General features: G+C 32.7%; 1 protein-coding gene across 3 annotated transcripts; it reads right to left on the bottom strand.

The window, feature by feature from the left end:
- Positions 1–12,633: 12,633 nt before the first annotated feature.
- On the bottom strand, positions 12,634–13,712 carry LOC106671066. Of its 3 annotated transcripts, none has more exons than XM_014401863.1 (3): positions 13,573–13,712; positions 13,446–13,513; positions 12,634–13,371 (listed from the first exon to the last, which is right to left on the bottom strand). In XM_014401863.1, exons 2-3 carry the CDS (start codon positions 13,496–13,498, stop codon positions 13,002–13,004), a joined length of 423 nt encoding a protein of 140 aa, XP_014257349.1. In that variant the 5' UTR covers positions 13,499–13,513; positions 13,573–13,712; the 3' UTR covers positions 12,634–13,001. The 3 variants fall into 3 exon arrangements, with proteins under 3 accessions (XP_014257349.1, XP_014257351.1, XP_014257350.1); XM_014401865.1 differs by having other exon boundaries at positions 13,446–13,502; XM_014401864.2 differs by having other exon boundaries at positions 13,578–13,698.
- Positions 13,713–14,554: the final 842 nt, after the last annotated feature.

The raw sequence follows: 14,554 nt of genomic DNA, 5'->3' as shown, positions 1-14,554 counted from the left end.
GAGTTATTTGTTCAGACAAATAAACTCTTAAATGCTCACCATCGGGAGAATTGTTTTGAAACAAATAAACTCTATTGAACACTTAAAATCTACGGATTTAACACGACATGGTATTTTTTTAATTTACAGGAATGTAACTATAAAGACCCCACTATACCAGGGCTCCGCCTTTTTTTTTTTTTTTTTTTTTCAATTCACTGTAAGGTGACATTTGAAGTCAGCGTTATGGAGCGAGAGTAAGTCAACCAAATGTAATCTCTGCAATTCATGTGCTGTTGAGGACGTATTTCACTTCATGGCAGAATATTCATATTGAGTGAGATACGCTTTTCCATATTTAGTGTTGCTGTGTTGGAAATAGAAACATTCCTTCAAATATTGAAAGGATTAAATACGCATATTGTGGTGCGGTATGCGCGGCATGCTTGGAGATATCGGTACGATTTTGTAAGTTAATTTTCACCTTAATTTTAGTATAATAATAATGCATATATTTGTGGCAGAGGGTTTTATATCCATTCTGTAATGCTAGCAATTATTTGTTAGTTAATTGTGTACATATTTATCAATAAAAATATGAGTATCTATCTGTCCTTTCTTCAAAATATGTAGCAGTGTTGTGTTTAAATTTAAGCAACATTTAATTTGTTTTTATAGCAATTATTAAAAACTTAAAAGCAAAAATTAAAAACCACGCTTCACAAGTTATCAACCTTTACGTTTGGAAAAGATGTTTCTATTTGAGCTCACGCCCCTAAAGCTACTCTAAATTATTATTCTTTAAGAATTTTCCCTACTTTTTCCGATATTTCACCAATGTACTAATTAATCATATATATTGCGGGTACTGAGCATAATTGTTGATTCTTTTAAATTTAACGATGAGCATTACTATACTATAAATTCGGATAACTGCTAAAACAACTGTACCTTTTCAACCAGTGAACTGATAAACATCGAACATGATTACTCACCTTAATTATTTTTACATAGTAACTTATGTAATTTATTTAAATTATTTGCCAGGTGGATGATAAGGAATCAATTCATTTTTTTAAGAAAACGTTTACATTGTTAAATATAAAGAAAGTTACCACAATATTAACAGTTCCTGAAAAATTCCACTATAATTCAGAAATTATTTGTTTCACTTTTTGAATTTTTTTATACTATTTAAACTCGCTAGAATACTTTCTTTGGGGTTATAAAAAATTAGGTCAATGAAAATTGTACTCCCAGAGGCTTCCTCTCATGTGAACCCTAAAATTATTTAGCAATCCGTACCGGATGAATAGATGTACGATGAAACATCTGGTTACAGCTTATCGTCGATCAAATATTGTAAATAAATCCATTATATTTAGTGGTCTGATTGACCAAATTATTTTTTTAAATTAATTAATCTTTTTCTGCAAAGGTCTTGGTTGAAATGAAAAAACTAGTGTCACGAACGGGATTCGAACCCACGACCTTCGGCTCAATACGCCACTGCTCTAACCACTTGAGCTATCATGACTTCGATCCACTCGGACACCAACTCCCCATCTCAACCTACAACTTTTCGAATTTTCCCTCCTTTTTGCCATTTTTCACAAGTCGTGTAATCAGGATTCGATTCTCGGCGACATATGAAGTGGTCACGGAGAACTGTTAGTGAAGAAATACTTCGTTTTATTTATTAAATCTAAATGGATAATAAAATTATTTAGTGGTCTGATCGACATTGTAAATAAAGTTTTTTCTAGGCACTATTTGTCATAGTAAGTTGAAGTTATTCATATTGTTAGAGAGATATGAAAGTAATATATGTTGATTGGCGTCGTCAATGATTTATTATATATGGTTATAAATGTTTTGATTATTGTATAACTGAAACATTGGAGAATTTCAGTTTTAAAAAGTTTCAGTTTATATGCGGCGACATTAATACTAAACCGACTAGCTTTTAAGCGTTGCGTATAGCCTAACTTGAACAAATGAAATAAATATGCAAGGATTAAGAAGTTAATTAACTTATAAACGAAAGTAATAGATTATTTCATGTCCGTCATATTAAACTAAAATTTAACATAATATTTACAAAACTTATATTTTTAACAAAAATAAAGCATTTGACTAATTATATTTCTTACATTGGCTCATTAACAACGGCATTTGATCCTTTCCGTTGAAATACGGCGTCATTAATACTACACCATATATCGTTGACGTGTTGCCTTACCCCAAAATAAAACTTTTAAAATAAGAAATAAACTCAGAAATAAGAGATTTTCGGACCAAAAATTGCATTTCATAAATGTATAATGTTTAATATTAAACTATTTTTAAATAATAATAATACTTCTTTGCACCATGTGTACGAATTAAACACATTGCAAAGTAGTTATTCGCTATCTACGCCAGGTAGATTAAAGAAGGAGATTGGAGAAATCGTCTTATGACTTTTATTTGAAATATTTAGATTATTTGGATATTAGATGACGTATGGTACCTCACAGCTTCGCTCCGCATGTCCAGATAAGTCGAAATAATGTTTTGTACAGTGTTAGTTTGCTCTTTACAGTCATGTCAACGTTTTCACTCACGAACAGTCTGGAACGAGGTTTGGTCTTGATCAAGAAATCAAATTTAGCGCTCGACCTATTTTAAGGTCATTATCAGGGCAAAACAATCTTAAATATATCTACAGATTGACATAATTTTTTTACAGGCAGTCTCAAATTTTCTTGAAGACCAACGCAGTCACGGTCCTTGGCAATGTTGGGACTGAGTCGGTTTTCAAGGAAATTTGAGATCGCAGTAAAAAAAAAAACTTAAATATGTCAATCTGTTTTTTCTGAAGATGACCATAAAATAGGTCGAGAGATTGCCAGTAACAACTGAATTTGCTTTCTTCTTCAAGGCCATACCCTGATCCAGAGTTCGTGATGTCTGATTTCGGTCTTGTGCGTCTTCGTAATTGTCCAAAACGTTTATTTAGTTCTTATCGCTTAAGTCTTGTTTGAGGATTACAGGTCAGTCTACTGTCTAAGGATAGCCCTAAGACTACGCAGATATTTGTAGTTACGTTTAGTTAACGTATAAATGTGAGCAAGACTGTTTAAAGTGAACGTAATTTAGGTGCCTTTGTCTTCGTTCAGTTTCATTTTCCACCATTCTTCAATGAGTTCCAGACGCACCTGGATGTTGGGTTAGAGCTAGGAGATAAAACTGCATTATTGTATGCTTAACGTTTTTTAACGTTAAAGTTGCAAGAACAGTGGTTGGATGTATCGGCATATTAGCAGTATAATGGTATATATGATGGGAGTAGTGAGGAAAGGATGCCCCTGGCACAGATGATACTGGCACCCTTGACGGAGTCTGATGACGTCACAGATTACTACACTAACAACGCTCCCAGGTGTACTCTTTGTGCTCTAAAGCAGGGGAAATAGGGTCAACAATTCTGAAGCAGTCTTGTTTAAATATCCAAACAATTACTTTACGATATAATGCCAAATTTATGAGTATTGTGTGTGGTGTTTAGTGACCGTTAGTTAATGATTATTTGGAGATCATGAGATGCGGTCTGGTGTGACGTAGTTTTAGAAAAAACATTTACTTTTTTGTGCCAACGTTTCGATCTTTGTGTTGTGATTAGTGACCGTTAATCGATAATTATTCAGAAAGCGTGAGATGCGGTCTAGTTTCGATCTTTATTCATCATTTTGAATAAACATGAGATCATCTTCAGGGCCTGGGATTTATCAACGTTTAAACTCCTCATATAAAAATGTTTTCTGTCCCACCTTCCTTCCCCACTCTTTCAAAATCCAACTTATATAAATATATAACATCAATATCTCACTGGCACTCTCAACAGGACACCCAATAATGTACACATGTACACAGAAAACAAACACTTTGAGTGAGTACAAATACTTTGATTGAGTCTAAAATATCTAGCATTGAATAAATTCACTTTTATCACATCCTACAAGTATTTGTATAATTTAAACAATGCTTATAAATCCCAGGCCCTGAAGATGATCTCAATAAAGATCGTAACGTTGGGACGAAAATGAAAATGTTTTTATAAAACCTACGTCATCTTACGATCTCTAAATACTGTATTAGTATTTTTTTCTACTTTTCGAGCTATTGTTTATTACTTGAGCTTTTAAATGATTTGTGGCGTAATCGAATGATCTCCCAGTATCGAAAAGGCTTAAATTGCCACTATTGCTTAAGTAGTACAATAACTACGGTATACTGTGGTATATGATTAAAGCTTTATGTTATTCGTCATCGGTTTCCCATCGTTTTATTTATCTTGAAAATAAACATTTGTCCTTCTCAATTGATTGGACCAAAATGTAGAATAATAAAGCGGCTTAAATAGATTATTTTGTTCAATCATGTCAACAGATTGAGAAAAATGTTCTGGTTTTTCAGTATTAGCGGGGTACAATTTCCAGATAATGAAAATACTTCGTTTTATGCTGATAAATTGTATTCGTCTCAATGTGTTTCTCCCTTTTATTCCTCACTAAGTGCAATGAAATATTCAGCGAGAATTGATTGAATTTTTCAAACTGATGAAACCTAGAAAAACAAGAAGGAAATATTTGAAGTTGCCCCTTACTTACGGAATAAATTCGCCTGAGACAACTTTGATATTCACGCTTTATGTTAGATGCTGATAATAAATATGATTTTATTTAAAAAATAAAATAAAGTGCCACTTTGATTAATTAAATATATTTATTGTATCGTCCAGCACATTGACTGTTGAATTCTCTCGTATTTTTCTCGACCCGAAAAGGCTTGATTAAATAACATAATCGCCGTAGGCATGAGACTGAAGATCGTTTTACAAACAATTCCCAGACCCTTTGACCGACTGGATTTTTACATATTTGCTTTCCAACTTCCCTCCATCCACCGGGTTGTTTCTTTATGCAATAGTCATTGTGCTTTCCTCTAGAACTTCGTGAATATAAAGGAACCGGGATCTTCTTACAGTGTGTTTCGGTTTATAACGCGGGCCAGAAGGCTCGTGGATATGCAATTTTTCGTACAGTTCCGCAGGTTCGCAAAAGAGAAACAAACATAATATTGTTCCAGAAGCTACATTTCACTATACATGTATTATTTCTTCATGTATTGATTACATTAAACTTGTTGAGAGAAAAACCCATTGTTTACTATCAATACTCAATGCTCTGCCTCACAATCAATATACACACACACACACACACAATGCCATCTAACGTGGGCAAAATTAAATTCGAATGGTATTTTTACGGGAATTTTTACTAAAAGTATAACCTTTAAAATGTTAATTGTGACAAGTTGAGTTTTTCACTTATTTATTTGGACCCGATATGCAGAATTAGGGATGGTTTTTAGTATTTCTGTATTTTATATAACAAATAGCCAGTATCATTACATTCAATTACAATTAGTATATTATATTATTATTATTATTACATTCTAACTTATTTGTTATTATTTGAGAATAATAAAACCAGTTATAAAAATAACATACATATTTACCTGACATTCATTCAGTCATATTTCTTTATTTAATCTAACATAATGTGTAATATTAAGTAGCTTTAAAAGTCGTTAAGAATGAAAAGGGTTTTGTTCAAAATTATAATATAAAATCTTTACAAAAAATTTGTGAAAATTTTAATCAATATTCCAATCAAGATTTCTATTTGTTTTCCAATACGCATATGTCGATGTTTTCCGTACGTGACCGACTCCTACTTCATGCTAAACTATAAGACTAGATAAGTTTTTCTTATTTTTATACTCGTCCTAATTGTTCTAATAAAAGTTGTATTTAATGATATGGCGTAAAATTGTGCGCTGGCAATGACAAACTTAAAAATCTACCAAATCGTAACATTTAAGTTACAATAGATTATATGAAAGACAAACGTAAAAGTTAATGATTAAATGAAAAATAAAAATTATAGCACAGTTGTTTGTAATTTATGATCAGAATTGGATCCACATGTGTACCGTGTGCATAAACCGTGTCGGTAATTCATGTAGTTATAACTTCGCTAATGATATGCTGGTCCAACTGAGTTTAAGCAGAAAGCTTCTTATTTGAAAAAATATAGCACTTCGTGCAGTTATTTTTGAACAGGCTAAACTAAAATTTATATATTGCTTAATGCTTTTACTTGTTTTTACTTTGCACTTTATATTTCCCATAAGATTCATGTTTTAAACTTTATAGGTTTTAGCTACATGAATGCATTTAAAAATGCAAGCATAAAAACGTTTAAAAAAATTTTGAAAAAAATTGGCTGGTCCTGTAAACAAGGTTGTATCGTCGCCATTTGTTTGTTGGGCGAAGGTAACAGCAAAGATCAAAACTAGTTAATTACGACAGTGGGACCTCGGAAACTGCTGAACATTAGCGTGGCAACTCATCCCCGACCACACAGCCGCCCCTCGTACTGTGGCAGTCGCTGAACGTCCAATTGGGGATGGCAATCATCAACCTCCTCCGTCTACTCCAACAATCATCCGCCTCGTTGTGAAAACCGAAAAGATAATTTCGGCTTCCCCTTCTTTGAAAAATTAAACTTTCCACAAAAGAAAATCGAAGCGTCTCCCCTTTTGAACAGTTTCCTTTGGAGACTGAGTTTGATCAAATTCTTTGCAATGGGTGCATTTTCGTCTGTAAAGAATTCGATATATCAAAAAGTGATGAAAATGCAATGTTTTTTACACTGAAACGTTTGTCTTGTAAATGGTCTTTTCTTATTTCAAAATACCTAGATAAATAAAATAAATAAACAGTTTTCTCTGACAATACCTTTTTTACACATTGCTGCGTTAAAAAAATCGTTGATTTCAAAATTCTTTTTTATGGAAGTTCTTTTCAATACATCTCCTGTTATCAGGTCTGTCCTGAAATTTTCCTAGTATTAACTTTTTGTTTTGTCGCAAAAATTTGTTTTGTTTCTATGTTTTCCCTTGTCTAAACTGTCTAAAAGATCGGCATTTTGTTTGTAGGTTTAGGAAAGCACATAAATTTATTCATTTGAATCAAAACATACGTTCGGTAGTTACCTGGTTCGCCCGTTAGTTACTAGGTTCATATAACTGTAACTTTTCAATCTAAGTTATTTGACGTGTTACGCTCCTAGTACGATCGTATCTTTGTTCTTTAATTATACCGTTAATTGTACTGTTGGGTTTTGTTCGATCCAAGTAGATCGACGTTTGATTCAATGTACATTATTGTTTTCTTTACCTACTTTTCCGATATTTTGTACATGTTTATCTTTGTAGTAAAGTGATTTGGAATGCAATCAAATAGTCCTTTCTTTCGTTTATTTGTCTTTCCATATTTTTGAATCAACAAATAAAAGCAAGAAAAACTAATTTTTTTAAAAATGTTTAATCCTTTGATCATTAGCGTGGTGCATCGAGTGCATCGCATTTGGGTTTCTGTTCGTTTACTGTAATTCGTTTAATTGATAATGAATTGATTTACATTCCATTCAGTAATTGTTTTTATTTGTATATCTTTAATACTTTACCTAGTTCACATGTTTCTTCATTTTCTGAACTCTTGAATTTTAGTAGTTTCTCTTTTTTTTGGTTAGTTATAAATTTATTAGTAATTTATTTTTAAACTATTTCTACGATGATGTTAATTTTTTCGAATTTTCATATTAAAAAGTAAATCTGTCAGAGATGTATGTGTTTCCCCTTTTTTTGTTTTCTAGATGTTTATTTTTCCCTTAAATCAGATATTATGTTAGAAAGATCGTTTAAACATTGTTAAGACTGTAGTACATTAATTCTTATTTAATTGGTTTTGTGTATACTGCTGTAATGTAACCATTGCTCTTAATTTTTTAAAGTTTAAAGTTTATTGCTTTCACTATTGTTTGTTCACATTTTGTTTGTTTCGACGTGATTTTCTTTCATATATTTTTTTAAATTTTTTTAGGTCTTTACTAACATGGGCTTTTGTTGGTTTTATTAATCTTTACAATTATTACACTGTGTTTTCTTGCTGTAATTTTATTGTTTGCTCGATTAATTTATGTTTTCGTATTAGTATATTGGTATGTTTTACATTTTATTAATAAATCATCCTTCAATTTTTTTAAAATTTGTTTTTATACTACATCTCCCAGTTGATTTTTTATAATTATTTCTTGCTGTTATTTTGCAGTTCGCCTTTCTTTCCATTATTCTATTTTGTATTTGTCTGGTATTCTTTTTTTGGTTTCGTTGGTGGTCCTTGATTTTTGGATAATTTTTTAAAAATTAAATTAAACTTACAATTTCATCTTTCATCGCTATTTGTTTGTAATCATTTGTCAATTTTGTTTGCTACAGTTTATTTAACAAATATAATTGTATACATTATCCCCTGCATGCAGACGCAAATAAAAACTTTACAATTAAATATTATATCAATTGGTGTAAAGGTGATTCATTGTTATTTTCTAAACAAATACAGATTCGTACATTAAAATGTGTTATATTGTTTGTGGCCCAATTGTTTATATTCGTAGTAAAACGAATATTTTATGTGTGTGTAAAAACTTTTACTTGTTTATTTTTACAACGATTCGGAAAATGTCTCAGATTCGCAAGAAAAGTAGTACGTGGTAGGTAGAAAACCTGGAGATCTGTGAATTGTTAGGGCCGTGTGGGGCATAACGCATACGTGCCGTGTGTGGTTAGGTGGTTTTCAAACCACACGGCCCCCTGCCACAGGATCGGAAAACGATACATGCTTTGAGAGGATATGTCAGCAGTCAAGTAACAGAGGGCCAACTCCTTACCTGACAAGCTTATAAAGGGGAAAATCGGTTTATAGGAGCCTGAAAGATACCTTTTGCCAGCAGGAGCTCAATTACGTTTGTTCTAAAGAATTTTTAACTACAAAATCAACTTCCTAATTCCATACATGTAATTGTGGCTATGAGAAATATGGCGGTATTCTTGTCATCACAATTTTTAAGTACCTTTGGTTAATTTCTAATGCTATTAAAGCCTGCCTCACACATCCTCTTAAACATGGTTGTTTAAAAAATACGCATAATTTTTTTCATAGACATTAATTAACAGAATATATCGTATTACGCGTTTTGAGCTTACCTATTAAGCTCAAAAATCTGACTGATAAAAGCCAGCTAATACGGTAAATATACAATAATTTGAAGCAAGTTTTGATTTAATTACTTCGAAGTTATTGCAATCCTACACCCTGATTAAAACGACGTCCAACCGCTAATTTGGTGTCACTGAGGAGAGGGTCAGCACCAATTTATAATAATTTGTAAATTAAACTCAAATATTATTCCAATGGTAATACCGGGTTTCCGACTCAGAACCGCCTTTGGCCTTCGCTGCCCCCTTCTAATCATTGATCAGAAGTGCATTTCTGATTATCCTAGTTCGTCCATCATCTCTGCCGTTTGTTTTAGAAAGGTACAAATTTAAACCAAAAGAAGCTGACCCTAACGATCAGAATTATATCAAACGACAAAATAACAAAAACTTACAATCAAAAACCGTTCATTGTAGCTAGCCTGGCGAAAAATCTTCTAAAAAGAAAGACTGTATCTTGTTGTATAGGGCGTTTAGTCTGTAATGTACTATAAAAAATACCTGCAGATGTCGGAGATTTCAGACGTCTTGGATGTTTGTTGGAAAGTTTAAATAATTAAATAAATTCTACTTGCAATTAAGATGGAAGGATTTAATTTGGATTTATCAAACTGTTGTAAGTTAAATTAAATTAACTAACAATATTTCAATTTGAAAGCAATGAAAATTTTGTTTTTAGAATAATTTGGGGTACATCTGAAGTAAAAAAGAAGCGGGACTTCCTGACCAAATTATAAACCAGAATAGTCGGAACAGTGTAATTAGGGATGTTTTACTACCAAATAATTTTTCAAATTAACGTTTAAATAAATTGTTGTTCTACATATATTTAATATTTTCATAATATAAATGTACTATTCTAACTGGAGATGTGATAATACTATGAATCTTTTGATATTCAACTTTTTATTTGACGATCCAAAAGTATAATTTACATTAATAATAATTTTTGCTATCGCATGCATACTACCATTACCTTTTTTTATTTTGCCTTATGACATTATTAATTTTGATTTATACTAACATGTTTTGGGATGGTGCAAAAATAATTCAAGTTTTGAAAAGGCAGTTGAAACTATTTTCAATTTTTGTAAAATAAAGAAACTTTATTCGAAACATTTTCCATCACAATCTATACATCTTTGCGTGTAATACGAGTTTAATTCCGCTGACATAAAAATCTGTATTTCGACTCACAATAAAGTCTTAGAATGCGTTTTCGGCTTCACCACGTTCTTTAAAAATACCTCAAGAAGTGATCAAAAGGCCTAACATAAGTAGAAGTCTGTGGGCGAAAGGTCGAGTGAATTTGGAGGGTGCGACATCCTAAATTCCTACGTTTTCGCAGGGTTGGCATTGCGACATGTGGCCTGGCTTTATCATGAAGAAGCATTGGCGCCTTACGGTTTACCAAGGTTGGACCAAGGTGTTGCCCTTGTATTTTGTCAATTTCTTGGCAATATTTTTCTGTTGTGATAGTTTCACCATAATTCTGGATATTATAGCGAACAATCCCAGCAGTACACCACCAAACAGTTACCATAATCTTCTATGGGTGCAGATTTGGTTATGGGAAGTAATTTAGCGCTTCATCCTTGTCCAACAACTGACCTGTACGCCTCCTGTTATCAGAATCCATTTTTCATCGCACGTAATGATTCGATCTAGAAATAGATCGTTTTGGTGGCGCAACAGAGGCGCCACAATTTCCTGTTTTATTTTACGTGAATTTTCTTCAATCGTTTTAATTTGGTCGTCTTCCACAACGGAAGGCCTTCTAACTTTCTCCAAACCTCTTCTGATTTTCCAAAGATCTTGTCCGCCTTTGGTTTAACATGTAATAAACAATTAAAATTAGTCATGAAATGACGAAAGCAATAACTCAAAGTTTTTTTAGAAGCAGATCAAGAGATTTAGTATAGCAAATATGATAGCATATAAATAGACTCAAGGGGTGACGTTAAAAACTGGATCTTGAATGATATGGATTTTTACTACCCATCCTCTTCCTTCGAGAGATATACAGCGGAGTGCTTTTTGCACCGAAACAGGTAAAGTAGTAAGTTGGTAGTAACTTTAAAGCGTAGAAAACTACAAACAAAATCAAATAAGACAAATATGTGAATGTGAAACCAAATGTGTCAATACGTGTTAATCAGATTTTAATTAATTATACTTTTTAACTAAAGTTTTGGTTGAGTCGAAAAAGCAAGTGCCACGAGCGGGTTCGAACCGGCTACCATCGGCTATTATAGTCCATTGTGAATACTAAATCCATACATGGGTAAATCATATTGATTTTCAAAATGTTAAAATTTCATTAAATATTACAGTATTAATTAATGATTGTTAATGAAACTTTTCCAAGCTCCAACCTGACGTGAATTGAAAGTGTGGTGGTCCCTGAATTATTGAACGTTTCTCAGGAATTCCCTTATCTTCCAGGTCTGCCTATTTTGGTAATTTACATAAATACAAATTAACTTAATCGTAAACGAACAATCAGCAATTATCTATCGAATTAACTGCCCAAATCAACAATAAGCTAAACCAGAAAAATAATCCAAAAAAGATAGTTTAAGGTAATACAGCTGTCAGGGAGGGAGAGAGAGAAAGAGAGAGCGAGAGAGAGAGAGAGAGAGAGAGAGAGAGAGAGAGAGAGAGAGAGAGAGACGGAAATGTGTTACGTCAGTATGCATTTATGTCCAGACTGGAATTTTAGAAAAAAACAAACCGATTTTGTCCCTAGGAATATTTAAACTCTTTCTCTTTGTTGATTTAAATCCATGCTTCTTTTAATATATGCACAGTCTCAATTGTTGAAAATCTGTCTTGCTTTTGCATTGTGCTATTCAGCTTATTTAAAATGGTTAAATATCATATTTTTTAATATTTCGTTCATACCCTGTTCTTTTTCGAATTGTTAATTACAAAATTAAAACAAAATTACCATGAAAAATAATAGTCAAATATTACGTTCTGGAAGCTTTTTTTTTAAATTTGTCTGTCTAGGTTTACAGGAGTTACACATTATACATAGTTTCATACCAGAAGCTAACTCCACAAGTACAAATCGATCTGCTCATAATCAAATATATTTCCTATTATCAATTTTATTTTACTAGGATTCTGCCTAGAAATCGAATCGTTTGTATAGTTGTAATCTTTGCATATTATTATGAAAATTTCAGTTGTTTGCTGTCGAGGTAGCAGGATTTGGTAATGGTGGGTAACCAAGAAAAAGGTTATATCATTTTTAGATTAAGTTGGCCACTTGTGTTTTTTATTAGTAGTTATGAACCATGTTTTCCACTAGATCTGGGGATGGAATGAGTTGAGAGCTTACATATTATTACGACGGGTTCTGATGATAAGGCAGAAAAATAAATTACATCGCTGTAAGAAGCAAATTTTGTGCCTAGGTCAAACGGGGTATTGTTATTAACATTATAAAAGTAGACCTAAAATTAAATTTTAACGCAATTATTAAGTATTTTGGTTGAGCTTATATTTGTTGAATAATGCAGCCTTAACGGTTCACGACTTTTTTCTTTTTCCTGCGAGCCACCCTCTGTACGGTAGTTTTATAAATGGTTTTTTTCTTTTTCGTATTCTTACCCGGGATTGTCGATTTTCTACTTCGAGTGGGTGTCTGGTACTTACTTGGACCCGGCATTTGGATGACTACCCTGCTTTCAGGGGCGGAGTCGAATTCCGCCAGTTTGATCAAACTACCATGAGAGAAGGAGGAGGTGGATTGCTTTCGAATTTTTGGTATCGTCTTTTTCTTTTTATAAACGTTTCGTACAGGCTTTACTCTCTTCTTTTGTGACTGCATTTTCTTGGCGTTCTGCTCAATGATTGGATGATGATCTCTTCAGTTTTTCGTCGCCTTCGTCACAACTGCTCTGCAACTTCTTGTTCTGCGATTTTAAAACGACAGCTTGGATTTCAGCCCTGAGAAGAAGCTTTTGCACGGTGGACATTCCCTTCAGGTACGGTACGAGTGTTTTGAAGAAAACAACATCATCATCGTCATCGTCCACTTCTTCTTTTTTCTCAGGTGCTTTCTTCAGCTTACATTGCAATCGGCTGTCGGATTGGTCGTTCTGCGGTGGATCGTTCTGCTGGGGTTCCTTAGTCGGTTCGGAATTGGGCTCAGACGTTTCTTTTTCTTTTACCTGCTTCGCATCAACCTCATCGATCTGCTGTTTTGGCATGTCTCTACAAAAAGATTAATTTGGTATAATTCAAAATTCTCATACTCAAAGAAAGAAATTATAAGACACATTACGTACATTTGTTGAGCTCCATTTTTTTTGGAATTTTTCTTTTTTCGTTTCACTACCATCTTGCTATCATGTCGCTATAATTATAACATTTACAAAAATAATTACACAAAGAACTCAAGGAATTAACGCTTACCTTACTCTTGAACTTCCTGATAAATTCTATTACGATCGATTTAAGGCATACCGGTTGCAATGTTCATGAACTTGGCTAAAGTACTATATGATAATTTCAGCTGACTAATCACATGTTTTAGACGCTGTTTCAAAATCAAGCTGTATTAAAAAAAAGCAGTTTAAAAATAATATATTTTCACATCAACTCGATAGACAATACTATATAGATATTATATACATTATGTTTACACAAATCGATTATTAATCAGAGTAAATATTACGTTTATGGATATAAATGTTCAATATTGTAAAAAATTAAAAACTTAGATAAAACACCTGCGGCTTCAAAAAATCCAAAATTTCTATCAACTATAACTGCGTTTTTAATAAATAGGAAAAAATAACATATAAACCGATATCTCAATTCAACGAGTCATCAATGACGTATAAAGTCTCTAAAAATACAAATCGCGAACTGTTCAAAATCAAATAATTTCATGTTAATATAAACATCTTCCAATGGTATTGGGTTGGTGCAAAATTAATGCAGACTTTGAAAATTTGTTTTATTTTCGGAGGTGCTTGTCATGTAAACAATGATAAATCATCAAATCTAATTTATGGATTATAATACACACTTTCAACTGTTATCTTTCATACAAAACCTTTTAGTTTATTATGAATATTATAAGAGTGAGGACCTGCGATATTAAATACGTCTAAACTAGATTTTCGTCAAATTTATTTTTACGAATATAAAATTGGGCGAAGTGCGTCCTAAACAGCTAATAACATCAATACAGTTTGTAGGGAGGGAAGACTAGCGAGTGCACGGTGCAGCGATGGTTTCAGATATTTCGATCTCAAAGCAGGGAAGGTCCTAGGTAAGCCTTCGTTGTGGACATCGAACAACTCAAAAAGTTGATTAAAGAAAATTCACGTAAGACAAAACGGGAAATTCTCAACTCAACCCATGTTCGCCCCCAGGTAACGCGCACTAA

The sequence above is a fragment of the Cimex lectularius genome, unplaced genomic scaffold, assembly GCF_000648675.2.
Source record: "Cimex lectularius strain Harlan isolate CLEC.00 unplaced genomic scaffold, Clec_2.1 scaffold179, whole genome shotgun sequence".
NCBI classification, from domain to species: domain Eukaryota; kingdom Metazoa; phylum Arthropoda; class Insecta; order Hemiptera; family Cimicidae; genus Cimex; species Cimex lectularius.
Note: the sequence above shows the minus strand (reverse complement) of the source record. Positions and strands in the feature narration are given on the sequence as shown.

Excerpts from the sequence above, each read along its gene's own strand:
- LOC106671066 (XM_014401863.1), bottom strand. The coding sequence starts at position 13,498 with ATGGTAGTGAAACGAAAAAAGAAAAATTCCAAAAAAAATGGAGCTCAA. Across the intron at positions 13,372-13,445 it reads AAAAATGGAGCTCAACAAAT|AGACATGCCAAAACAGCAGA; the intron begins GTACGTAATGTG and ends ATCTTTTTGTAG.